This window comes from Pezoporus occidentalis, unplaced genomic scaffold (assembly GCF_034315485.1).
Source record: "Pezoporus occidentalis ecotype Australia unplaced genomic scaffold, CSIRO_AGI_Poc_V1 ctg392, whole genome shotgun sequence".
NCBI lineage: Eukaryota > Metazoa > Chordata > Aves > Psittaciformes > Psittacidae > Pezoporus > Pezoporus occidentalis.
The window spans coordinates 223,016-246,881 of record NW_026915716.1 but is presented as its reverse complement, the minus strand read 5'-3'; the positions used below and the strand labels follow the sequence as shown (position 1 = coordinate 246,881).

Genomic DNA, 23,866 nt, shown 5'->3' with positions numbered 1-23,866 from the left:
GCCCCCCCCCCCCCCTTCCCTCCGTGTGGGGCTGGGACCACCGGTGTGGGGCCGAACCCCCGCTATAGGGCAGGGTATGGGGAGCAGCAGCCCCACAAGCCCAAGACAGAGGCAGGTCCCGGGCGCAGGCAGGCGGTGAATGGGGACATTTAATGGTGTTTGCGTAGAAAAGGGACAAAACCAGAGAAGGGTCCGTGTGGGGCAGGGGGAGTGGGGCAGGGACCGGGATGTGGCTCCGGGCACCGGAGGGGAGGATGGCGGAGGCCTCAGAAGTCTCCTTGCAGGTCTGTAATGAGGAGAGACAGGGAGGTTTGTAGCCAAGAGCTCCCATTCGGGTCCCATTCAAGCTCCCATTGGGGGTCCCATTCAAGCTCCCATTGGGGGTCCCATTTCGGTCCCATTCAGCTCCCATTGGGGTTCCCATTCAGCTCCCATTGGGGCTCTCATTCAGCTCCCCATTTGGGTCCCATTTGGGCTTCCACTGGGGCTTCCATTGGGGCTCCCACTGGGGTTCCCATTCGGGTCCCATTTGGCTCCCACTGCAGCTCTCATTCAGGTCCCGTTCAGCTCCCCATTCGGGTCCCATTTGGGCTCCCATTGGGGTTCACATTCAGGTCCCATTGGGGTTCCCATTCAGCTCGCCATTCTGGTCCCATTCAGCTCCCATTGGGGCTCTCATTCAGGTCCCATTCAGCTCCCATTGCGGCTTTCATTCTGCTCTCATACAGGTCCCATTGGGGCTCCCATTCTGGTCTCGTTCAGGCTCCCATTTGGGTCCCATTCAGGTCCCATTGGGGCTCTCATTCTGCTCCCATTCTGGTCCCATTCAGGTCCCATTCTGCTCCCATTCAGGTTCCCATTGGGGCTCCCATTCTGCTCCCATTCTGCTCCCACTGGGGCTCCCATTCTGCTCCCATTCAGGTCCCACTGGGGCTCCCATTCTGCTCCCATTCAGGTCCCACTGGGGCTCCCATTCTGGTCCTGTTCAGGCTCCCATTTGGGTCCCATTGGGGCTCTCATTCTGCTCCCATTCAGGTTCCCATTGGGGCTCCCAGTCTGCTCCCATTCAGGTTCCCATTGGGGCTCCCATTCTGCTCCCATTCAGGTCCCATTGAGGCTCTCATTCTGCTGCCATTATGGTCCTGTTCAGGCTCCCATCCTGCTCCCATTCAGGTCCCATCCGGCTCCCATCCTGCTCCCACTCTGCTCCCATTCAGGACCAATTCTGCTCCCATTTGGCTCCCATCCTGCTCCGGTGCAGCACAGCCCCTCGCTGGCACCCACCGCTCCTCCTCCGCATCTCCCCCCTCCGCGCTCGCTCCATGTCCTCCACGAAGTGCTCGAAGAGCCGCACGTAGGGCGCCAGGCTCGTCCTCTTGTAGTCTGCAGGAGGTGGGGCTGAGCAGGAGCCATGGGGGGAGCCCCCCCATTGCCCCCCCAGGTCACACTCACCCCGCGCGCGCCGCTTGGGCTCCGTCTCCGCTCCATCCTCCTGCTCCCCGTCGGCACCGGCCGCATCCAGCTCGTGGCACAGGGAGCTGCGGGCAAGGCCGTCATGGGCTGCGAGGTCTTCTCCAACCCGGTTCATTCGGTGATGGGACCTAGGGGGGGCCCCTGGGGGCAGAGCCAGGCCCCACTGCTCATCACATACCTGATGGTGGGGACGGTGAAGGGGTCGAACTGGTCGAGCTTCTGCAGGTCCAGGGGTACCGAAATGCGACCTGAAGGAGAGCAGTCATGGGGCTGCTGGCCCTATGGGATGCTGTCCCTATGGGATGCTATTCCTATGGGATGCAATTCCTATTAGGATGCTATCGCTATGGAATACTATCCCTATGGGATGCTATCCCTATGGGATGCAATTCCTATTAGGATGCTATCCCTACTGGGATGCCATCCCTATGGAATGCTCTCCCTATTGGGATGCTCTCCCTATGGAATGCCATTCCTATTGGGATTCTCTCCCTATTGGGATGCTCTCCTTATGGAATGCTATCCCTATTGGGACGCCCTCCCTATGGGATGCTCTCCTTATGGAATGCTATCCCTATTGGGATGCCCTCCCTATGGGATGCTCTCCTTATGGAATGCTATCCCTATTGGGACGCCCTCCCTATGGGATGCTCTTCCTATTGGGACGCTCTCCCTATGGGATGCTATCCCCATTGGGGTGCTCTCCCTATGGGATGCTCTCCCTATTGGGACGCTCTCCCTATGGGATGCTATCCCCATTGGGATGCTCTCCCTATGGGATGCTATTCCTATTGGGATGCTATCCCTGCGCGGTGCCATCCCCACCCCAGACCAACCTGTTTTGGGGTGGACGCTGAAGGGGCTCTTCAGAAGGTGCCCGACCCCTTTGCTGACGTTGATGTCGAGGCGGGGGAAGCAGAACTGCAGCATCACCTCCCAGTCCGCGAAGCACGAGGTGCCCTTCCCGGCCGCTGCCTGCTTCTGTGGGGCACACGTGTGGGGCAGGGGCAGTGGGGTGGGTGCTGGTGCCCGGCCCCTGGTCCCTGGATGGGGTCACACTCACCCGTGTCCGCTCCATGCAGCCCTTGAGCAGCTCCCAGCGCTGCACCGAGTCCCGCTTCTTGGGGAACTCGGCCTGCAGCGCCTCGCGGTGCTGTGGGCAGGGTCAAGGCTGCTCACGGACAATGGGAGACCCAGGGCATTGGGGTGGGAGGGAGGGACCTTAAAGCTCATCCAGCTCCACGGGCAGGGACACCTTCCACCGGAGCAGGGTGCTCCAAGCCTGGCCTTGAGCACCGCCAGGGATGGTGACTCCATCATCCCCTGGGTACCCTGTTCCAGGGCCTGAGCATCCTCTGGGGTGACCCCGTTCCCCCCCTCTCGGACCCATCCAGCACCGAGCACTGCGGCATGCCCCCCACAGGAAGGATATCCTCCGGGATGAGGGCCAGCACCTTGTCCCAGCTCTCCGGGCTGCCCAGGATATCCTGCCCCACCAGTGCGTAGCTCTCAAAGTACTTCTCCACCACAGCGACCGAGCGCCTGTGGAGCAGGGAAGAGGCTCAGCACCACTCAGCATCACTCAGCACCACTCAGCATCACTCAGCACCACTCAGCATCACTCAGCACCACTCAGCATCACTCAGAACCAGGGAAGGGGGTCCCCAGCCGACCTGATGAAGGGGTGGATGGGCTCGGACAGGTTCACCTTCTTCACGGTCTCTGCTCCACCCTGGGGGGGACAGCGATGCTCAGCGGGTTGGGGGGCCGTAAGGGGGGTGCCCGGCTCCCCATGCACCCACCTTCACCAGGGTCAGGTACTCCACAGTGGCCGCCCGCAGCGCTGGGGACCACTTGCGCACGGCATCATCGCACACCCAGCAGTGGACACCCCTCCGGCCCGAGTACACCCACAGGCGATGCTTCAGCCCCAGGTCCTCTACGGAGGGGACAGCGGGAGCGTGTTGGGATGCGGCATTCCCAACCCAACCCCATCGGACACCACCACATCCACGGGTGCATGAGGGGTCCCCAGGACCCTCACCCACGAGTGCACGGTCGATGATGCGGACGGCGATGGTCATCAGGGTCCAGCACTTGGAGCAGATATCGGCGGAGCTGTGGGCAGAGAGCAATGGGTCAGGCTGCACCCCCTGCCCCTGCAACCCCCCCTTTTATCCCTTTCCAGCTCTCCCGGCTCCTATGGGGAACCTGCAGCACGTCCGGACGTCGTCGTAGTCCGTCATGTCGATATCAAAGACCAGCTCCTTCTCCTGCGGCTGGAAGGCTCCCAGGTGCACCGTGTTGTGCTGGTTGGGCTGCGGGATGGGATGGGAATGGGCTCAGCGCCACCGGGGCCCGGTTCCCCTTGGGGTGCCCGGATCAAGGACTCACCCGGTGGGAGTAGACGGCGCCGATGTCGATCTTGTAGGGGTTGGTTTTCTGCAGCTCCCGCTCCAGCTCCTGGGGGCTGCCGAAGGACTGGAAGCGCACGTAGACATCATCCCGCAGCGTGAAGGAGAACTCCCGCAGCTGGAAGTAGTTCTTCACCACTGCAGGGGGGTGGGAGGAGGGTTGCAGGGTACCCCCGGCTGGTACCACAGCCCCCCGGGACCTGGTATTGGAGCCTCCAACCCGGTACCACAGCCCCAGCCTGGTCACACAGCCCTGACCCGGTCCCGCAGCCTCTGGGACCCAGGACTGCAACCCCCAGTACCCGGTACCGCATCCCGAGGCCGGTACCACAGCCCCAACCTGGTCCTGAAGCTCCCAGGACCCGGTCCCGCGTCCCCAAACCGGTCCTGCAGCCCCGACCCAGTATCACAGCCGTGATTCGGTCCCGGAGCCCCGACCTGGTTCCACATCCCCAACCTGGTCCCACATCCCCAACCTGGTCCCACAGCCCCAACCTGGTCCCACAGCCCCAACCTGGTCCCGCAGCCCCAACCTGGTCCCGCAGCCCCAAATTGGTCCTGCAGCCCCGACCCGGTTCCGCAGCCCCGACCCGGGACCCGGGACCGCAGTCCTGGCCCAGTATCACAGCCCCAACCCAGTCCCGCATCCCCAACTCGGTCCCGCATGCCTAACCCGGTACCCGGGACCGCAGTCCCGACCCGGTCCCGCATCCCCAACTCGGTCCCGCATGCCTAACCCGGTACCCGGGACCGCAGTTCCGACCCAGTATCACAGCCCCAGCACGGAACCGCAGGCCCGACCTGCTTCTGCATCCCCAACCCGGTCCCGCATCCCCAACCCAATTCCGCAGCCCCAGTCCGGTCCCGCAGCCCCCGGGACCGCAGTCCCGACCCAGCATCAGAGCCCCAGCCGGGTCCCGCATCCCCGCCCCGCTCCCGCATCCCCGTCCCGGTACCCCAGCCCCGCTCCCGCACCCCGCTCACCGCCGCCGTAGCCGAGCCAGCGGCCGTAGGCTCCGTGCGGGAAGAGGCGCCGGTAGAAGACCGGGAGCAGCTCGGGCAGCGCCGAGGGTTCGAACCGCGCCATGGCGGGCGGGAAGCGGCGGGAAGCGGAGCGCGGGGACCGCCGGGAGGTGTAGTCCGGCCCCGGAGGAGGAGGGGGGGCAGCGGCTCGAGTCACGTCGGGGGAAGACCCAGGGGGTCCCGGGATGCTCGGGGCGGTCCCGGGATGCTCGGGGCGGTCCCGGGGCGGCAGCGCATGGGGGGGGTGGTGCGGGAAGCCCCGGGGCTGCCCCGCTCCGCGTTAACGATTACCCCGACGGGCGCACGGAGCGGGGCTGAGCCCGCAAGGCCGGGGCGGGGATGGGCAGGACCGGGGCGGGGCGGGGCGGGGGAGCGGCCGTTTTTAAGGAGCCGGTATCGCTGGAGCGGGGCCCGAGGGGTTTTTTTGATCGCTGAGAACGGAGCCCGGTCCCGGTTGCGCTGCGGGTGCCGGTGCGGGGATGTGGGCGTACGTGGTGGCAGCGCTGGCGGCGCTGTTCCTGCTGCGGCGCTGGTACCGGGAGCGCCAGACGGTGCCGGGGCTCCCGGAGAAGTTCGTGCTCATCACGGGCTGCGACAGCGGCTTCGGGAACCTCCTGGCGCGGCAGTTGGATGCGCGGGGGCTGCGGGTGCTCGCTGCGTGCCGGAGCGAGGACGGGGCCGCGCGGCTGCGGGCGGCTGCGTCCCCCCGACTGCAGACCCTGCTCCTGGACGTCACCTCCAGCCCCAGCATCGCTGCTGCCGCCGCATGGGTCAAGGAGCGAGTGGGTGACCGAGGTAGGATGGGGCAGCGCCGCTGAAGGGACCCCTCCTGTATGGGGATACCCATGGGTAGGGCCCGGCTCACCCCGTCCCCTCTCCTCCGCAGGGCTCTGGGGGCTGGTGAACAACGCGGGTGTCGGCACCCCCAGCGCCCCCAACGAGTGGCTGAGCAAGGACGACTTCCTCAAGGTGATCAACGTCAACCTCATCGGCCTCATCGAGGTGACGCTCAGCGTCCTGCCCCTCGTGCGGCGGGCGCAGGGCCGCGTGGTCAACGTGGCCAGCGTGATGGGCCGCGTCTCCTTCTTCGGTGGGGGGTACTGCATCTCCAAGTTCGGCGTGGAAGCCTTCTCCGACAGCCTCCGGTGAGCATCGCCCCGGTGTCCCCATTCGCCTCTGTGGGCGCTTTGTCTGGTAGGGCACCCACCTGCCAAACCTCTTCCTGGTGCAGCCAGGGCGAGCTTGCGCCATAGCTACAGGGCTTGGGGCCCATGGGAGGGATCTCTCAGCCTTTCCCTGCCTCTGGCAGCCTCTGCTCTGCCCTCAGCCAAGCGCATGCAGAGGCAGCCCCAAGTAAGAGAAAGCAAAAGGACTTGGCAGCACTTTGACTTCATTCCTGCAGCGTAGGCTGCGCACTGCCTGCCCCGGCACTGAGCCCCACGCCGCGGACCTTGCCCCCATCCCGGATCCAGGGGCGATGGCAAAGGCGTTTGCTTTGGCTTCGGTCCATCCAGCCTCGTGCTGGGTCCATCGGGGTGCTCGGGCTCTGCTTAGGATCGCCGGGTGCTGCCATGGGGCTCTGATCCCTTGCAGGCTTGACATGCGTAACTTCGGGGTGAAGGTGAGCATCATCGAGCCCGGGTACTTCCAGACGAACATCACCAACGGGGAGAACGTACAGAAGCATTTTATGGCTGCCTGGGAGAAGCTCCCGGAGGAAACCAAAGCGGATTATGGGGAGATTTACTTGAAGCACTGTGAGTACCTCACCTAAAGCTTTAAGGGATGCTCAAGAGAGCGCTCCCATCGCCCCCCATCACCCCAGTGCTCGAGGCGCTGAGCCTGAGCGCCCGCCTCCTGCTCCCGCAGTTGTGAAATCCTTCGGGAACATGAAGAACCTGTGCAGCCCCAACCTGTCGCTGGTGACGGGCTGCATGGAGCACGCGCTGACCAGCCGCTACCCACGCACCCGCTACACCGCGGGCTGGGACGCCAAACTGCTCTACATCCCCCTCAGCTACGCGCCCAGCGCCCTCTCCGACCGCGTGTTTGCCAAGTACCAGCCCCAGCCTGCCCGCAAAGCCTGAGGCAGGGATGTGGTAAAGGCAAGGAGAGAGCTGGCAGCACCAGCTCCTTCCTGGGCTCCCGATTCAATGCACGTCTGGGAACCAGCTGAATAAAGGCAGCTCCTGCTCCTGGGTTTGGGTTTGGGTTCGGTCTTGGATGGGGACACATGGAGGTTGTGTCCCTGCTCATCCTCCAGCAGCACCAGCGCTCTGGCCGTTATCCCAAGCAGGGTCCAGCCTGTGTCGTCATGGAAAGCCCTTCAAGCCCATCACATCCAACCCTTACCCCAAGGGCGCCGCTAACCCTGCAACCAGCAGCTCCCACTGCTCCCCTGTGCATGCAGCAGGCACGTACCCACATGCCGGGTGCCTCTGCCCCACATTCCCCACCCCACACATGGCACCCGGTTACATCCTGTTACAAGGTGGGTGCTTGTGCAACACCAACACGGTCACCTGCAGCTTGGACAATGCAGCAAGGGTTGTGTAATCAGAGAGATGGGTGTGAGAAAGCCTTGAGCATGGAGACGGAGTCAAAGGCTCCTCCTCGCCCCACAGGGCATCACCTCCTGGGGTGATGGGTGCTCCCTGGCCAGCTGCAAGGTCATGGAATGGTCTGGGTTGGAAAGGAGCTTAAAGCTCATCCAGGTCCACGGGCAGGGGCACCTTCCCCTGGAGCAGGTTGCTCTGACCTGGCCCTGAGCACTGCCAGCGATGGAGCAGCCAAACCTTCTCCATTCAACCCATCCCAGCGCCCCAGCACCCTCACAGGGAAGAACTTCCTCATCTCCAACCTGAACTCCCCCTGTTCCACTCTGAACCCATCACCCCCTGTTCCATCACTCCAGTCCCTGATGCAGGTCCCTCCCCAGCATCCTTGTACCCCCCTCCAGGCACTGGAAGCTGCTCCGAGCTCCCCACGCAGCTTCTCTGCTCCAGCCCCAGTGTTCTCAGCCTGGCTCCTATGGGAGCTGCTCCAGCCCCTGCCCACCCTCAGGGCCCTCCTGCTGCGCACGGTGCCTCCTGCGTCCTCCATACCCATCATTAAGGGCTGCGCAGTGATCAGAGCTGGGGATTAGGTCCCTGAGGCTGGAGCAGGGTCAGCAGCACCCTCACTCCCACACGTGCTGAGCCCATGTGAGCCCAGGCCACCCCTTTGGGTGGTGCAGCTGGACAAGACACGGGGCCCTTGTGCAAGCTGCAATACCCAGGCCAGAAAGCTTCCCTGAGCACCCTGCAGGGCTTAGGAAAGCAAACGGACCTCCCCCGCAGTCCCCAATGACATTAAATGCTCTGTATTGAGCCAAAACGCTCCCCGTTGAGCCAGAACGCTTCCCAGTGAGCCAAAACGCTCCCTGTTGGGCCAAAATGCTCCCTACTGAGTTGAAATGCTCTCCATTGAACCAAAACGCTCCCTGTTGGGCCAAAACGCTCCCTATTGAGCTGAAACCCTCTCCATCGATCCAAAACACTCCCCATTGAGCCAAAAAGGTCCCCAAATGAGCCAAAACGCTCCCTGTTGGGCCAAAACGCTCCCTATTGAGATGAAACCCTCCCCATTGAGCCAAAACGCTCTCCATTGAGCCAAAACATTCCCCAATGAGCCAAAACGCTCCCCATTGAGCTGAAACCCACCCCATTGAGCCGAAATGTTCCCCAATGAGCCAAACCGCTCCCCATTGAGCCGAAACGTTCTCCAATGAGCCAAAACGCTCCCTATTGAGCTGAAACCCTCTCCATTGAGCCAAAACGTTCCCCAATGAGCCAAACCGCTCCCCATTGAGTCAGAGCTCCCCGGGTGAGCCCAGGGCTCCCGTCTGCCCCCCCGGGGCCGGGTGCCCGCCTGCGGGCTCAGGGGCTCGGCCCCGTCGCCTCGGGCCGCGCCGTTATCAGAGCCCCGGCGCTTCCTTCCGAGCCGCTTGCCCAGCACAAACCTCGCGGGGCCGTTTCCTGCCATTGTTCCACCCCGGCGCGGCTCGGAGCTGGATCCGCCGCTATCGGAGCCCCCCCCTGCCCCAGCGCCGGGGCACGGCTCGAGCCCCCTCCCTTCCCCTGCCAAAGGAGCCGTCAAGCAGCATCAATCACTGCTCCGGACTCGGCGCGGGGCCGCTCCTGTGGCCATTGGTATCTATCTGCTGCCGGGGGTTCCGCATCCCCTCCTCCCGCCCCATAAGAACCTCGGGTTCGCCCCAGCACCGTGGGAGCACGAGGGATGCTGATGCCTTAACCCACCCTTGGGACTGCCCGAGCCGCGGGAGGAGCCGGCTCCATCCCAAGGGATGCGTTTCCCCTCCTATCCACAGCGGGACGAGGGCAGGATGGATCCCCTGGGAGCGGAGCGATGATGGAGGGGAGCTGTTGGGGCACCTGCGGCTTCCACATGGACACCATTCCCAGCAGCGAGATCAAACGGGAGCGGGGCGCCGGCGCTGGGAATGGAGTCAAGTGTCACGGGCGCTGAGCTGCCGCAGGATGTGGGACCGCGATGGTCATTTCCTGCTGGGAAGCGGCCAAAAAGCCCACCCCGAGCTCCGCACCCGCGGCTCCACTGCCCCAGAGGCGCCCGAGCAGCGGAGCAGAGAGGAGCCCGGAGCCGCATCCGCATCCAGCAGCATCCGACTGCGCCGGCACCTCTCCCAGGACCTGCCGCAAGGTGAGGAGCAATGGGAACGGGGGGCTCCAGAGCCCAGCTCTGTGGGTTGGGGCTCGGGCGGGTGATGGAAGGTTGATGATGAGTGGGGGATTCCTGCTTCCAAGCTCGGCACGCTCCCGCTTTCCCAGGGGAGCGGTTGGGTTTGTGAGGCTGGATGGGGTCCGCGGCATCTTCGCTGCACGGATGCAGCTTGAGGCAGTTAAAGGATGCTCGGGTCAATTGCGTTTCCCTTCAGCTTATGGGTTGGTCACCTACTTGGAAGACCCAGTGGATCCCAATAGGAGCAGCCACACAGCAGGGCTCGGAGGGGAGCTGCTGTCCGGGGTTGTCAGCTCTGCTTCTGCAGTGATTGATGCTGCAGAGCCTCAGGGCTGTTGGGTGCTGCCACCAGGCTTCATCCCTCTGCTCCATCATCCCCATCACAGCCGAGCTTTCCCTTGCCTTGCAGCTACCAGGATGGCCGAGGTGACCACTGCCCCCACTGAGACCCACACGCTCCTCAACGAGTACAGGGACTACCACAACTGGTCCGAGCTGTTCCACCTCCTCAACTACACCTACAGCTTCTGCGAGTTCAGCCTGGACGAGAACGTCAAGCGGGTGATCCTCTTCATCCTCTACCTCATCATCTTCGTGGTGGGCTTGGTGGAGAACCTCCTCGTCATCTGGGTCAACTGGCAGAGCCGGGGCAACAAGAGCTTGGTCAACCTCTACATCCTCAACATGGCCATCGCTGACCTGGGAGTGCTGCTCTCGCTGCCCATCTGGATGCTGGAGGTGATGCTGGATTACACGTGGCTCTGGGGCAGCTTCCTCTGCCGCTTCACGCACTACTTCTACTTCGCCAACATGTACGCCAGCATCTTCTTCCTCACCTGCCTGAGCGTGGACCGCTACGTGTCCCTGACCAGCTCCTCCCTCTTCTGGCGCAAGCACCAGCACCGCGCGCGCCGCATCGTCTGCGCCTGCACTTGGCTCTTGGCGGCAGCGATCCCGGTGCTGGAGGTCACGCACATGCAGCTGGTCAACACCGGGGAGCCCATCTGCATCTTCATGGCCCCCTTCGAGACCTACGACGAGTGGGCGCTGGCCGTCAGCTTGGCCACCACCGCCGTTGGGTTCCTCATCCCCTTCCCCATCATCACCGTTTTCAACGTCCTCACGGCCAGGTTCATCAAGCGCTCCAAGCCGGAGAGCAGGAAGCACTGCCTGCTCATCTACGCCTACATCCTCGTCTTCCTCGTCAGCTGGCTGCCCTTCCACATCATGCTCACGCTGCTCACCCTCGACGGCAACCACATCGTCCTCCACTGCACCTTCGCCCACCTCCTCTACTTCTTCTACGACATCATCGACTGCTTCACGCTGCTCCATTGCGTCGTCAACCCCATCCTCTACAACTTCCTCAGCAAGAGCTTCCGCAGCAAGCTCGTCTCGGCCGTCGTCAAGTACATCCCAAAGGAGCAGGGCAAGCAGAAGGGCGCAGACAACTCCTCCTCCACCACGCAGCACTCCATCGTCATCGCCAAGGACAACAGCCCCCCCAACTAACGGGGATCGGGCCCCGGGGCCGGTGAGGTTGGGTTGCCCTTGGTGATAAGGAGGTTCTTTGCTCTTCAACGCTTCTTGGCTGGTCACCTCCTGTGCTAAGGAGCAGGGCTGGGTACCAAACACGGACTGGGGGATGCAGAGATCTTGCTGCGGCCCCTGACCATCATGGAATCAGAGTCATAATCGTGCAATCATAGAATCGTAGAGTCATAATCATGGAATCACAGACTCTTAATCATAGAACCATAGCATCAACTGGGTTGGGAAGACCTCCAGATCAAGTCCAACCATTCCCCACGCACAAAGCCTGGATGCTGCCCCTTTTGCCGTGACGCCAACCCCAGCAGGACAGAAGGAACCCTCTGGAACCCTTTGGAACACCCAGCAGAGGCCTCGAAGCCTGACTGCACAGAGCTGAAGGCGGCGCGGCGCCGAGGGGCTGAGCTTCAAGCAGGGCAGGAAGGACTCGGGATCAGCAGCTTGCCGAGGGCAAGGCCAGCAGTAAAGCAGTGCTGGGTGAAGCTGGGTTTGCCCGGGCACGGCCACAGAGGATGGGGGGTCCCCACTCCGTGCTCCACATCCAACCAGGGCAGGTTTAAGGCCACCGCTTGCGTTTCGAAGCATCCCACCAGGCTCCGGTGGCGCCGGCTCCGTGCTGCCCGGGGAACGCAGCGTTGCTGAGAGCCGGAACGCGGGGTTTGGCCCTGGAAGAAACCCGGAGCATCCGGACAAAGTTCATCATTATCCGGGCTCCGCCGTCACGTGCCGCGGGTCAGGCCCCGGGCAGGGAGGGTGAAGGAGCGGGTCCATAAATCTCCCAAAGGCCTTGAGCTGCTCCAGAAACAGCGCCTTTAAAAGAGCCAAGCGTAAGCAAATCCCGGGACAGGATGTGGGGCTGCAGGGCGGGGAGCAGGATATCCCGGGCTATGCGGGAGAAGCCCGCGGCCAGGGGTTAAGGCGGGCGCTCCGTTATCACCGGGAGCAGCTCTGCCCTTGGCAGCGTAAATCAGTGCCTGCCCCAGGGCTCCGCTTGCTGCTGGGCTGAGGGTGGAAGCCGAATGCACCTCAGAGAGAGGTGCTGCGGCTGGGGGTGAGGCCGGCGCCCTCGGATATGGGATCGTGGAATGGTTTGGGGTGGGAAGGAGCTTCAGGTCATCCCGTTGCCAGCCCCTGCTATGGGCAGGGATGCCTCACGTTGGACCAGGCTGCTCCGAGCCCCATCCCTTGAACACTGCCACCACTTCTCCAGCCAACCCATGCCAGCGCCTCAGCACCCTCACAGGGAAGGGCTTCCTCCTTATCTCCAAGCTGAACTTCCCTGTTTCAGTTTAAACCCATCACCCCTTGTCCTGTTGCTCCAGTCCCTGTTCCCATCCCAGTGTCCAGCTCAGGGAAGCCGCTCGCGCTGTTCCTCTTCCTTCCCTTCCTTACCCCCAGTTTCACAGCCTGGCCCTGGGGACCTGCGTTGTCCCAGCTCCTTCATCCCCATCACCTGGGCACAAGGCAAAGCCCCGACACCCGTGAACGGGAAGCAGCTTCGCACAGACACGACCCCCAGCTCTGATCCTGAGCCTTCCCTTCTGCCAATGCCAATCCCAATGGAAGACAAGTAACCGGGACAATATATTCAAGTCTAAACCTGTAAAATCTGGGGTTTCACCTAATAAACTTCCTTCTTTTGATAAGAAAAACCCTCTCCTCATGTACCTGCAGCTTGGCTCCCAGAGCCCAGGGCCAGGCTGGCCCCAAATAAACCTTCCTAAAGCCCCACAGAGGGAGCAGGGCTTGGAGCCCAGCAAGTCCTTTAGCTGGGTCCCTCCGTATCCCTTTAAAGCCTCCACCACCCCTTAGGGTAATCCTGGCATGGGCTCCTTTAGGGGACCCCTGCACCAGCAGCCCAGGGCTGCTCCAGCTCATCCCTGGCTCCCACCAGGAATCATAGAGCCATGGAACGGTTTGGGTTGGAAGGGAGCTTAAATCTCCCCCAGTTCCAAGCCCTGCCATGGGCAGGGACACCTTCCACTGGAGCAGCTTGCTCCAAGCCCCATCCAACCTGAATGGAGCATCCAAACCTTCTCCATTCAAACCATCCCAGCACCCCAGCACCCTCACAGGGAAGAACTTCCTCATCTCCAACCTGAACTCCCCCTGTTCCCCTCTGAACCCATCACCCCCTGTCCCATTGCTCCAGTCCCTGATGCAGGACCCTCCCCAGCATCCTTGTACCCCCCTTCAGGCACTGGAAGCTGCTCTCCTCCAGCCCCTGTGTTCCCAGCCTGGAACACCACTGCCTGCAGGGAAAGGGCTCACCAAGGCACCCAAACCCCCAGCGGTTCCCCCATGGCTTTCAGGAGGCTTCAGCTTCCACCCTGCTGAGGAAGCAGCCATGGGAACGGGGGGCTCTGCTCTCCCTGCCACCCTGGGACCCCCATGGGGCTGCCGGGAAGAAGCCGGGCGCCAGAGGTGACCGTTTTCCATTTTATTATGCTAAATAAAGACCACACTTTGTGCTGAGCGATCGAGGGAGTAGAAAAGAACCCGATGCGGACCCGCTGCGGACATCTACGGGGGGGGGGGTTTACAAAATATACAAAACTTTACAGCAAATAGATAGGAAACACTTAAATATCGGGAGGTCAGGACCTACGAGTCACTTAACAGAGAGGGGAGACTGCAACTCCGCTCTTCTCCTTCGTCTGCTTCAGGAAGAGCCCTGGATCTGTCGGGAAAGGGGAGAATCCAATGGGATTGTGGGGGAGAAACCAGAGGAAAACCCCTCTTGAAGCCTTCGGGGGGGGGGGATTTGTGCTGGGGTTTCCTGGGTGCTCTCTGCACAGCCAAGCATCGCCCTCTGCGATTCCCTCTTGGAGCCTGAGGATCCCAAAGCACCTCCAGGCGAGGTAGGTAAGTGTCATCCCGCAGGAGCACTGGAGCTCCCAGTCTGGAGCTGGGTCTGGGGACCTGTTGGGGTTTAAACCCAGTCTGCTACTGCTGAACCCAGGACAGGACCCCGGTGGGGTCTGCAGCCGGTCCCCACATCCCCTCCGTCGATGGGGCTCGCCGACACCTGGGATGCTCCACATGGGACAGGAAGGAATCCAAGCCGCAAGCGCCAGGGCTCCGAGCGCTCTCCCTGGCCCCAGCACCAAACCCAGCCCCTGCTTCCCCGGCCCTGCGTGCAGAGCCCGGCCTTGCTTTGCCCCACAGTGGTTCAGTGTCAAAGCTTCTATTTGGTTTATGTGCACAAAAGGCTTTTGCTTCACAGCTTTGTCAGCTCCGGGAGACGCCTTCACCCATCCCAAAGCTCATCCCAGCCTCCGGGATGCGCTCAGAGGAGCCCAAGGCTTTCAGGACCTGGCTCCCCCCGAGCCTCGTGGTGTCCCCCCCGTCACATCCTTCATAGCAACCGTCACATCCCTTCCTGTCTGCACCAGGACAAGGAAAGAGCCCTCAGAGGGGCCTCCATTGCCTCCTACCCCTTCCAAACGCCTTCAGACCCGCCCCGTCTTCACACCACAGAGCTGAAGGTGCCTCCTCAGCCCATGGAGACATCACAGCCCGCAGCACAGCACCACGAGACCGGCCTTTGGCAACCGAAGCTCTGGGTTTGGCAACAGCTTCAGTGCCTGCCCTCCGGACACAGGCTCCGGGGGCAGGATGAATCCATCCCTAACCCAGCACCCTCCAACTCTCTCTTGAACGCCTCCCATGGGATGCGCCCTGCGTCCCACTACTTGTATTGCTCCAGAGCTGGTTTCACAGGCAGGGATGGGGCTAAAGGGGAGTTTGCTTTCCATGGGGAAGGCTGCAACAGCAGGAAAACAACCCGGGCAGAACCGGTCCAGGACAGGGAAGGATGGGATGGATGGGAAGGATGGAGGCTGCCGCTGCCCAAGGACAAGCATCATCCCTCGCTCACTACGTGCGGGTAGGAGCAGCCTCCACCACGCTCCCCGGAGGTAGGTCGGGACCACAAGTGTCACCACCCTCATTTTACAGATGAGGAAACTGAGGCAAAGAGGTGAAGGGGCTCGGCCAAGGCCACAGCTGGGCTGGGGTGGGGGACACAATTCCAAGCTCTAACCACGCATCCAGCCCTTGTGCCTTCCAAGGGGAAAAGGGGGGATGAGCTTCCAGGGCCTGCAATCAGCAGCTCTGTTTGGAACAGCGTCTGCAGGAGCACGGGAGCCAGGTTTGCTCTGGCTGGGGCTTGAGAGCCCGGAGTGCTTCCTGTGTGTGAGGTAGAATGAGGGAGCGAAGGGCAGGCAGAGCCTGGCTTCCCTCCACCGGGATCACGCAGGGAAAGAGGCAGCTCCAGCCCTTCCCGGTGCATGGAGCCAGCTTGGGGGTCCTGCTGCGCTTGGAGCTGCTCCACTGCCCGGAGGCACCGGGACCACGGGGCACGGCCAGGATGCGGCCGGGATCCACGGCAGCGGAGAGACAAATCCTCAAGGGTACCTGCCTGCGGGTTAAGGCAACAGCTTCATCACAGCCTCGTCCGACGGGATCCGTGCTGCCGCTGCCCGGAGCTGCCAGCGCCGGGACGCGCGGGGCTGAGCGGGCACCGGCGCCTTCTGCAGGGTGGTGGAAGTCAGAGGGGACCAAGTTCAGGGTGGAGACAAGGAGGAAGCGCTTCCCTCTGGGACACCGGGGATGGGATGCGCAGAGCAGAGGAGCTGCGGCTGCCCCATGGCTGGCAGGGCTCAAGGGCAGGTAGGAGCAAGCTGCTCCAGCGGAAGCGGTCCCTGCCCACGGCAGGGGATGGAGCTGGAGGAGCTCTGAGGTCCCTTCCAACCCAAAGCATTCCATGGTTCTTTGACGTCGCACCCAGATCCCACAGCCCCAGCCTGCTCCCTCCCCTGCAGGGCTTCAGAGGGGGGCAGTCCCCCCTCCAGCTCCTCCTCCAGGGACGGGGTGCTCACCACGGTCACCATCCCGGGGGGCTTCCCACCAGGAACCCCTCCTCTTGGCGCGCGCCCGCTCGCTCCGGTCCCCGGTGATGCTGCGACGCGGACGCTGCTCCTCTCCTCTCCTCTCCTCTCCTCGCCGCAGCAGCAGAACCCCAGCGATGCCCAGCACGAGTCTATTTCCGCTTCTTTCTTCGCCTCCTCTCGGAGCCCAGCACCATCCTGCTCGGGCTCTGTCCCTCTCTCGCTTGAGGTCAAGGTGTGAAAAGTCTTAGCAGCATCGGTTTGTGGACGAGCTCGAGGGGAGGGTGAAGCCTAGCCGAGAGGGCTACGAGGTTTCCGAAGGAAAGCATCTAGAGTCCCAAACCTAGTGAGTAAACGCTAAAAACACAGGACTCGAGGGGCCTCTACGGGACCAGAGGTAAGTAACCACGAGGGACTGCTCGGCCCGGGCCCGCGGCTCCCGGGCTGCTCACTCGGACAACGCCAGCACTCGCTACAAAGGCCCAAAACCAAGAGAACAAAAAAAAAGAGCGAAAGAAAAAGGAGGCTCCTGAGCACGGAACAAACTCAGCGCCAGTCTCCCCCAGCCGCTTCGCTGGCCCGGCCCTGCCATCAGCTCTCGGCGTTCTTCTCGGCCTCTTTGGAATGGATGATGTACATGAAAGTCTGCTCGATGGTGAAGTCCGGCGGGAGGCTGCCCTTGTGCACCCCTATGTGCTTGCTCATGAGGTTGAGCGTGGAGCTGTAGTGCCCGCATACCGTGCAGCGGTACATGAGGGCCCCCGAGTGCGTCCGCAGGTGGCACTTGATGGTGGAGCGCCCGCGGAAGAACTTGTGGCACACTTTGCACTGGTAGGGCTTCTCGCCGGTGTGGATGCGCCGGTGGTAGTTGAACTCGCTGGTGTGGGCAAACCTCTTCCCGCACACCTTGCAGCTGTACTTGCTGTTGCCCGGCTGGCTGCGCAGCACCAGCTCTTCGCTCAGGAACTCCTCCGGCACCTTCCTCTTCGGCAGGCTCTGGTGCTGCAGGCGCTCGCCGAAGCCCGGGCGCAGGTCCGGGCTGCTCCCGCACTTGTGCTGGCTGACGTGGTAGCGATAGGCGGCTTCCAGCTTGAAGCTCTGCCCGCAGAAGTGGCAGCGGAACAGAGCCTCCTCCGCGCCCTGGTGCACGACCAAGTGCTTCTCCAGGAGGTGCCGGTCCACGAAGCTGCTGGCGCAGACGGAGCACGAGAAGACCAAGACGCCCAAGTGGGCCAGGCCGTGCCACAGGAGGCTGCAGAGGCTGAGGTGCCTCTGGTCGCACACGCCGCACGTTTGGCTCCTCAAGTTCACGTGCTCCAGGATGTGGTTGCGGACGGAGTGGAAATCCTTGGCCAAAGGCTTCCCGCACGCAGCGCACGAGAGCTCCGAGCCCGCGGCGGCCCCGAACACGGGGCCCTTCGTGGGGAGCGGGTCGCTGGGGTGGACGACGACGTTGTTGTCGAAGACCCCCTCCCGTCGGTGCAGGGTCAGCTGCCACTGCGTGAAGAACTTGGTCTCGCACATGTCGCAGGAGAAGAGGAAGATGCCGATGTGGGACAGGACGTGCGTGACCCTGGAGTTGCGGTCCTTGAAGTGGGTCTCGCAGACCTTGCAGTTGCCCGTGAGGAGGTCGACGTGGTCTCGGGCGTGCTGGCGGATGAGCTGGATGTTGGGCTCCAGGACCTTCTTGCACACCTGGCAGGGCATGGCCTTGCTGTCCCTGCTGTCGCTCTCGAAGGCCAGCTCCTCCTCGCTGTCGTCGCTCAGCTCAATGATCTCCGACGGGGCGAGCTCTTCGCTGGCATCCTCGAAATGCAGCTCGTCCTCGGCCAAGTCCTCCAGCTGCAGCTCATCCATCTGCCCAAAGCCCTGCTCCTTGGAGTGGTCGCTGTTGCTGGGACACGAGTTGCTCCCCGTGGACACGTCCAGGGAAGGATCAGCAGTGAAGAAGCTGTCCTTGCTGTAGTCCCCGTTGCTCTGGATCTTATACTGCTGGCAGGAGCTGGCGGTCCTCTGCACCACGATGCTCCCGGGCTGGGGCACCATGCTCGTGGCAAGAGCAAACTGCCCTTGATCCGGTTCCTGTCCCACCCTGGGAGGCTGCTGCGGGTGCATTAGGGGAAGAGCCTGGCTTCTTTCACTCGCTGTTGTCCTCTCATCCTCTTTGTAGCCGCCGGCCGCTTCCCCGTGCAAGACGTAATTCCTTTCCGGGCCGAAATGCTCCCCACTGCTCCGGATGTCAGCCAAGGAATGGCTCTGCTCCGAGGAGCTGCTGCTCAGGGGCCCCGACCGCCCTGCGCTCACGGACAGCGAGGGCTGCTTCGTGATGGCTGAGCTCTCCAGGTCGGGGAAGGTGGAGTGACAAGCCTTGAGCAGGTCCTCCATGCCCAGCCTCTCTGCCACCTCATAGATGACGCCCACATTGATGAGGTCCGTGAAGAGCTCAGAGGTGTACACGAAGCTGAGGATCTTCTCGAAGTTGGCCGGGGTGATGAAGTCCACCACGTAGGTCCTGGTGGCATCCAGCCCCGTGTTCAGGAAGAGGTTCTGGAAGTAACCTGCAGCGCAAGCCAGGACGGCTTTATGGGCAGCGAAGGAGCGGCTGCCCACCAGGATGGTAACGTCGCACATGGTCTCGGAGAGCCTGCACTTGTTGAGTTCCTTCAGCAGGTTGTTGGGGTGATTGGTGCTGTGCAGCTTGATCCTCATGCCCATCTTAGCTGCTTAAGAGTCCTTCTCCTGGCTCAGCTTCTTCTTCACGCATTCAGCAGCTGCGTGAGCAGGAGGTGCTCGGCACCCAGAGACTGGCAGGGCAAGGGGCTCTGGAGAAAGGGAGACACAGAATGGGAACTAAAGAACATCACCGCCGTCAGGCCTCGGATCTCCCACCTTCCCGAGGAGCGACGGAAGCAGCAGTGGAGCCGCTCAGAGGGAGATGGACCAAAACCCATCGTGGGACCTCAAAAGCCAGCTCTGGGAGCGAAGGGACAAAGCAAACCAGCACCGGCTGTGCCAGCAACAGCCTCAGGTTCCCACCTGTACCTGGGCATGGACAGAGGACCCCAGCCCCAGGTGGTGCCTGTTCCATGCATTCCCCCCTGCCCGAGCCAGGGTAACACATCCAGGCTCTGCCCGCTGGCTGGCTTCACCCCCAGCCCCTTCATCCCTTTGCTCCGCATCACTCCCGGACCCCCGCAGCAGGCTTCCAGGTGGGAATCCCCCCCTCCACACCTGCGTGGCCCCTCTCTCGGTGCAGCACCCCCCGGCTGCCTGCCCCACGGCACCGGCAATCCCCACCCGAGCTCCTCCTTCCAGCTTTGTCCCCAGCGCACACAGCGGGCCCCAGGCCCTGCATCCCCAACCCCGCACCTTTCCCTCCCTGCGACCCCAGAAGTGGGACTTTGGGGTCTGGGCTTTATCCTGCGCTCAGGAAGAGGCAAAGAGGAGCCGAGGCCGGGCCGGTTCCCCCTCCCGGAGCACGAGGGATGGAGGCAAAGGAGGACGAGGATGGCCGAGGAAGGCTCCGCAGAGGAAACGCTGCACTTGGGCAGCGTGGGGGCATCCCCGGGTCGGGATGGAGACGGGAACGGGGTGGGTGGGAGGGGGAAGCCGGGAGCGGGCAGAGAAGCTCCGCTGCCCGCGGGGGGGTCCGGATAACGCGGCGAGAACGGGAGCGACGCGGAGGGAACCGGGGACCGCGGGAGGGGGGGAACGGGGGACCCCGGGGATGCGGTGCCCCACGAGGATGGGGATGGGGGGGAGAGCAGAAGGGCCCCGAGGGGGGGGGGGTAACGGGAGGCCCGAGGTGGGGGGGGGGGCGTCGCGGCGGGGGCCGGCGGGGTCCTTACCCGGCCGCTGCCCCGCACCATCCCGGCTCGGCTCACACAAAGGCGCCGACCCGCCCCGGGCCGCCGCCGGAGCCGCTTCCGTCCGCCCTGCGTGCGGCGGGGACACAGCTCCCCTGTGCGGCTCGGAGGACGCTGCGCGGGGCGGGCACCGCTCCGGTTACCGGGGGTCGCGGAGCCCCATCCCCGTGGGTTCGTTCATCATCATCATCATCCCCGCCCCTGCCCCACCACCACCCCCGTGGGTCCCAGCGCGGCGCAGCCAAGACACAGAGACCGCCCCGCACGGGCACGGGTGTTTGTTCGAGGGCTCCGGACACCGGGGGTGCTCGCTCGTACACGGGTGCGTGGCCCGACGGCTCCGTGAGCGGCGGCGCGACCGGTGCCGGTGCCCGCACCGGGACAAAGCGCAGGGCCCCGTCCAGGCTCCCCCCCCCCCCCCGGCCATCCCCGGCTCTACCCGCGGTCACGCCGGGGAGCACCGTGGGCACGGGCCGCCGCTGTCCCCCCCCAGCGCCGGCCGCCCGGGCTCCGCCGCCCGCTTGCCCATGAGCCCCACGAAGAAGTCGTGCATGTCCCCTGCGGAGAGAGCCGCCGTCAGCGCCGCGGGGCCCGGCTGCGGCGCCGCCACCGGCACCGGCACCGGCCGGGACTTACGCTTCTGCAGAGCCGCGGCCGCGGGGGGACCTGCAAGAGACCGAAGCGGGTGAGAGAGGCCGGGAAGGACCGGAGGGACCGACCCGCGACCCCCCCTTTCCCCCGGAGCTCACCGGCGTCCTCCTCCCGCAGCAGCTGCAGCAGGGCGGCATAGACGGGCCCGGTGCTCCCGCGGGCTCTCCGGGGCACCGGATCCGGGTCGGGCATCCCCTGCGGGAAGCGAAGCGGGTGAGCGGGGGGGAAATGGGTTAAAGCGGAGTGCGGGAAACCGGGGTTCCCCCTGGCGCTTTTTCCCCCCCGACGGCGCTACCTGTGCGGGGCCCGGCGGGGCGGCGGCGGCGGGGGGGCGGCGGGCGAGGGCAAGCGGCAGCGCCAGGACGAGCAGCGCCGTCAGCACCGGGCGGGTCCTCATCGTCCGGGGGGGCCCTGGGGGGGGGGCGGTCAGCGGCGGAGCGGAGGGGCCCGGGGTCCCCCCCCGAGCCTGAGCCCCCTCTGCGGGGCGGCCCGGGGCGAGTCCGGGACCGGGATAAGCGCTGGGAAAGGGGGGGGGGGAATCGCGCCCTCGGGAGGGGCTGCCCCGGGGGGGGCCTCTCAGGGGTGTGGAGCACGTTATGGGGGTGCATCACGGGGGGGGTCCCGTGCCCGTGGTGCCCCCTTCGTGCACTCCCACAGCAGCCGGACCGTGCAAACACCAGCTCAGGCTCAGTCCTGCACATCCACCTGGAGGAGTGCACACACGCGTGTCCCCTGGCACACACTGGCACACACATTGGCACACACATTGGGATACACTGACACACATTGGCACACACATTGGCACACACACTGGCACACACACTGGCACACACACTGGTATACACTGACACACATTGGCACACACATTGGCACACACACTGGCACACACATTGGCACACACACTGGCACACACATTGGCACACATTGGCACACACACTGGCACACACGTTGGCACACACACTGGCACACACATTGGCACACACACTGACACACATTGGCACACACATTGGCACACACACTGGCACACACACTGGCACACATTGGCACACACATTGGCACACACACTGGCACACACATTGGCACACATTGGCACACACACTGGCACACACGTTGGCACACACACTGGTGTACACTGACACACATTGGCACACACGTTGGCGCACACACTGACACACATTGGCACACACTTTGGCACACACACTGGCACACATTGGTACACACACTGGCACACACGTTGGCACACACACTGACACACATTGGCACACACACTGGCACACGCATCCTTGCCAACCCAGCCCTCCCCAAGCCTAATTCAAGCAGCATCTTCACCCCCTATCTCCTCCCCGGTGCCTTCACCACCACCCTCCTCCTCCCAGCGGGGTGAGGATGGGGCGCTGCAGCCCCCCAGGACCCCCGGGTGCCGCAGGGCACAGACCTGCTGAGCCCTCGGGTGCGGAGCCGGGGGCTGAGCAACCCTCGGTGCTTGCTGCTGCCGGGAGGTGAAGAACCGGGGTGCGAGCTGCGGTGCGGGGCTAAATAGGGGGCTCTGCCCATGGCACGTCACGGGTGGGCGAGAGGAGAGCTGCCAATGGGGGCCGGGAGGGGGGTGGCACCCCCCAGCCTGCAGCTCCTCGCCCACACGGTGTCACCGGCAGCACCCGGTACCGGAGCGGAGTCACGCTGTGACACGGCAGGGGCCAGCCCCGGGCCCACGCAGCCCCCGGCCCCTCCTTGTGCCGCAGGCACGGGGGGGAACGCGCTCACCCGAGCACCGTGTGGCTGCCGGCACGTGTGGGGATGCTCATGGAGGGGACGCACACGGTGGGGACGCGGTGCCCGGGGCTTCGCAGCCACACACAGAGCCCCCAGACCCCTCGGTCCCCCGCTTAGGGTCCATTCAGCCTCCTGGGAGCCCCAGCTTGGTTGGGCATCCTGACCCCCCCCCCTCCACATCCCGGTCCTGTATCGTGAGCCCTCCATCCCTGCCCTGCCTTCATCAGCCCTATTGCCTTCATCAGCCCCTGCCCTGCCTTCATCAGCCCTATTGCCTTCATCAGCCCCTGCCCTGCCTTCATCAGCCCTATTGCCTTCATCAGCCCTATTGCCTTCATCAGCCCTATTGCCTTCATCAGCCCCTGCCCTGCCTTCATCAGCCCTATTGCCTTCATCAGCCCCTGCCCTGCCTTCATCAGCCCTATTGCCTTCATCAGCCCCTGCCCTGCCTTCATCAGCCCTATTGCCTTCATCATCCCTATTGCCTTCATCAGCCCCTGCCCTGCCTTCATCAGCCCTATTGCCTTCATCAGCCCCTGCCCTGCCTTCATCAGCCCTATTGCCTTCATCAGCCCCTGCCCTGCCTTCATCAGCCCCTGCCCTGCCTTCATCAGCCCCTGCCCTGCCTTCATCAGCCCTATTGCCTTCATCAGCCCCTGCCCTGCCTTCATCAGCCCTACTGCAGAGAGCTGGGGGGAAGCGGAGGGAAGGGGAACCCAGGCCAGCAAAGTGAAGCTGCCACCATCAGCCCCAGCAACAGGCAGCCCCGGTGGCCCGGCAGCGGTGGCTCACGAGGCAGCGCAGCCCGGGGCAGGGCAGCATCTGCAGTGCTGGGGACGTTAATTAAACGGGAGCCTGGCCAGAGCCGGCCTAATTAATGAATAACACCTCCCCGAGCGGTGCCAAGCGCCGTGCAGCCGCCAGCCGCTGCCGTGCCCCCGGGGTCCTTTACGGCTTTCACCCCTCTCCGTGCACAAGCAGGAGGGGCCCTGCGCTGGGACGTGATGCAGGGAAGAGGAGGGGGAAGCCCTCAGAGCCAGGGCACATCCCTGCCGTCAAGTCGTGTCCCCCCCTCCCCACCGCACCCCACACACAAGCACATGCCCCTCCGCGTGCTGCCCGAGTGCCCTGGCACGCGTTGCCACACATGTGTGGTCCCCCCCATCCCCATCCCCATGCACGACGCAGCACAGCGATGCTCCAGGGCCCACCGGGGAGCTGGTGCTGATGCTGATGTGATGGGGAGGTGGCAGCTCCCAAAGGTAACGCGGGTGACGTGTGGGGACGGGGAACAAAACCCTCCCTGAGAGCACGATGAGAGCAGGAGAGAAAAGGCAGCGAGAGGAGGGGGGTGGCTGCGGTGTGGGGACCCCGCTCCGGGTGGGCTGCAGGACACGGGGTGCAGCAGCGGCTCCCAAAGGCAGCAGTGGGGAGCCCCCTGCATGGAGTCAAGGGGGGCTCCCGC

The 23,866-nt window shown here is 63.8% G+C and overlaps 5 protein-coding genes across 5 annotated transcripts; 2 read left to right on the top strand and 3 right to left on the bottom strand.

Annotated features, from left to right (window-relative positions):
* Nucleotides 1-232: 232 nt before the first annotated feature.
* Nucleotides 233-5,028, bottom strand: PRIM1 (DNA primase subunit 1). Its single transcript, XM_062632657.1, has 13 exons — nt 4,872-5,028; nt 3,868-4,025; nt 3,685-3,791; nt 3,518-3,591; nt 3,276-3,412; nt 3,147-3,205; nt 2,901-3,015; nt 2,537-2,623; nt 2,310-2,454; nt 1,652-1,721; nt 1,453-1,538; nt 1,285-1,383; nt 233-286 (listed from the first exon to the last, which is right to left on the bottom strand). Exons 1-13 carry the CDS (start codon nt 4,972-4,974, stop codon nt 267-269), a joined length of 1,260 nt encoding a protein of 419 aa, XP_062488641.1. The 5' UTR covers nt 4,975-5,028; the 3' UTR covers nt 233-266.
* Nucleotides 5,029-5,354: 326 nt separating this feature from the next.
* Nucleotides 5,355-7,109, top strand: LOC134170889 (retinol dehydrogenase 16-like). Its single transcript, XM_062632658.1, has 4 exons — nt 5,355-5,705; nt 5,797-6,055; nt 6,504-6,667; nt 6,780-7,109. The coding sequence occupies exons 1-4, from the start codon at nt 5,390-5,392 to the stop codon at nt 6,995-6,997; spliced, it is 957 nt and encodes a 318-aa protein (XP_062488642.1). The 5' UTR covers nt 5,355-5,389; the 3' UTR covers nt 6,998-7,109.
* A 2,235-nt stretch (nt 7,110-9,344) lies between these two features.
* On the top strand, nt 9,345-11,189 carry GPR182 (G protein-coupled receptor 182). Its single transcript, XM_062632654.1, has 2 exons — nt 9,345-9,629; nt 10,078-11,189. The coding sequence occupies exons 1-2, from the start codon at nt 9,449-9,451 to the stop codon at nt 11,178-11,180; spliced, it is 1,284 nt and encodes a 427-aa protein (XP_062488638.1). The 5' UTR covers nt 9,345-9,448; the 3' UTR covers nt 11,181-11,189.
* Nucleotides 11,190-16,702: 5,513 nt separating this feature from the next.
* ZBTB39 (zinc finger and BTB domain containing 39) lies at nt 16,703-20,055 on the bottom strand. Its single transcript, XM_062632653.1, has 2 exons — nt 19,960-20,055; nt 16,703-18,933 (listed from the first exon to the last, which is right to left on the bottom strand). Exon 2 carries the CDS (start codon nt 18,824-18,826, stop codon nt 16,703-16,705), a length of 2,124 nt encoding a protein of 707 aa, XP_062488637.1. The 5' UTR covers nt 18,827-18,933; nt 19,960-20,055.
* A 367-nt stretch (nt 20,056-20,422) lies between these two features.
* Nucleotides 20,423-21,031, bottom strand: LOC134170891 (neurokinin-B-like). The gene is made up of 3 exons (XM_062632660.1): nt 20,924-21,031; nt 20,727-20,823; nt 20,423-20,643 (listed from the first exon to the last, which is right to left on the bottom strand). The coding sequence occupies exons 1-3, from the start codon at nt 21,023-21,025 to the stop codon at nt 20,423-20,425; spliced, it is 420 nt and encodes a 139-aa protein (XP_062488644.1). The 5' UTR covers nt 21,026-21,031.
* Between the last annotated feature and the right edge of the window lie 2,835 nt (nt 21,032-23,866).

Coding starts and splice junctions, on each gene's coding strand:
- GPR182 (XM_062632654.1), top strand. CDS start 9,449: ATGTGGGACCGCGATGGTCATTTCCTGCTGGGAAGCGGCCAAAAAGCC. Junction 9,630..10,077: donor CTCCCAGGACCTGCCGCAAG/GTGAGGAGCAAT, acceptor CTTGCCTTGCAG/CTACCAGGATGGCCGAGGTG.
- ZBTB39 (XM_062632653.1), bottom strand. CDS start 18,826: ATGGGCATGAGGATCAAGCTGCACAGCACCAATCACCCCAACAACCTG.
- PRIM1 (XM_062632657.1), bottom strand. CDS start 4,974: ATGGCGCGGTTCGAACCCTCGGCGCTGCCCGAGCTGCTCCCGGTCTTC. Junction 4,026..4,871: donor CTGGCTCGGCTACGGCGGCG/GTGAGCGGGGTG, acceptor ACCCCCCTGCAG/TGGTGAAGAACTACTTCCAG. Junction 3,016..3,146: donor CCCATCCACCCCTTCATCAG/GTCGGCTGGGGA, acceptor CCTGCTCCACAG/GCGCTCGGTCGCTGTGGTGG.
- LOC134170889 (XM_062632658.1), top strand. CDS start 5,390: ATGTGGGCGTACGTGGTGGCAGCGCTGGCGGCGCTGTTCCTGCTGCGG. Junction 6,056..6,503: donor GCCTTCTCCGACAGCCTCCG/GTGAGCATCGCC, acceptor GATCCCTTGCAG/GCTTGACATGCGTAACTTCG. Junction 6,668..6,779: donor GGAGATTTACTTGAAGCACT/GTGAGTACCTCA, acceptor CTGCTCCCGCAG/TTGTGAAATCCTTCGGGAAC.
- LOC134170891 (XM_062632660.1), bottom strand. CDS start 21,025: ATGAGGACCCGCCCGGTGCTGACGGCGCTGCTCGTCCTGGCGCTGCCG. Junction 20,824..20,923: donor CCCCGCCGGGCCCCGCACAG/GTAGCGCCGTCG, acceptor CGCTTCCCGCAG/GGGATGCCCGACCCGGATCC. Junction 20,644..20,726: donor GCTGCGGGAGGAGGACGCCG/GTGAGCTCCGGG, acceptor GGTCTCTTGCAG/GTCCCCCCGCGGCCGCGGCT.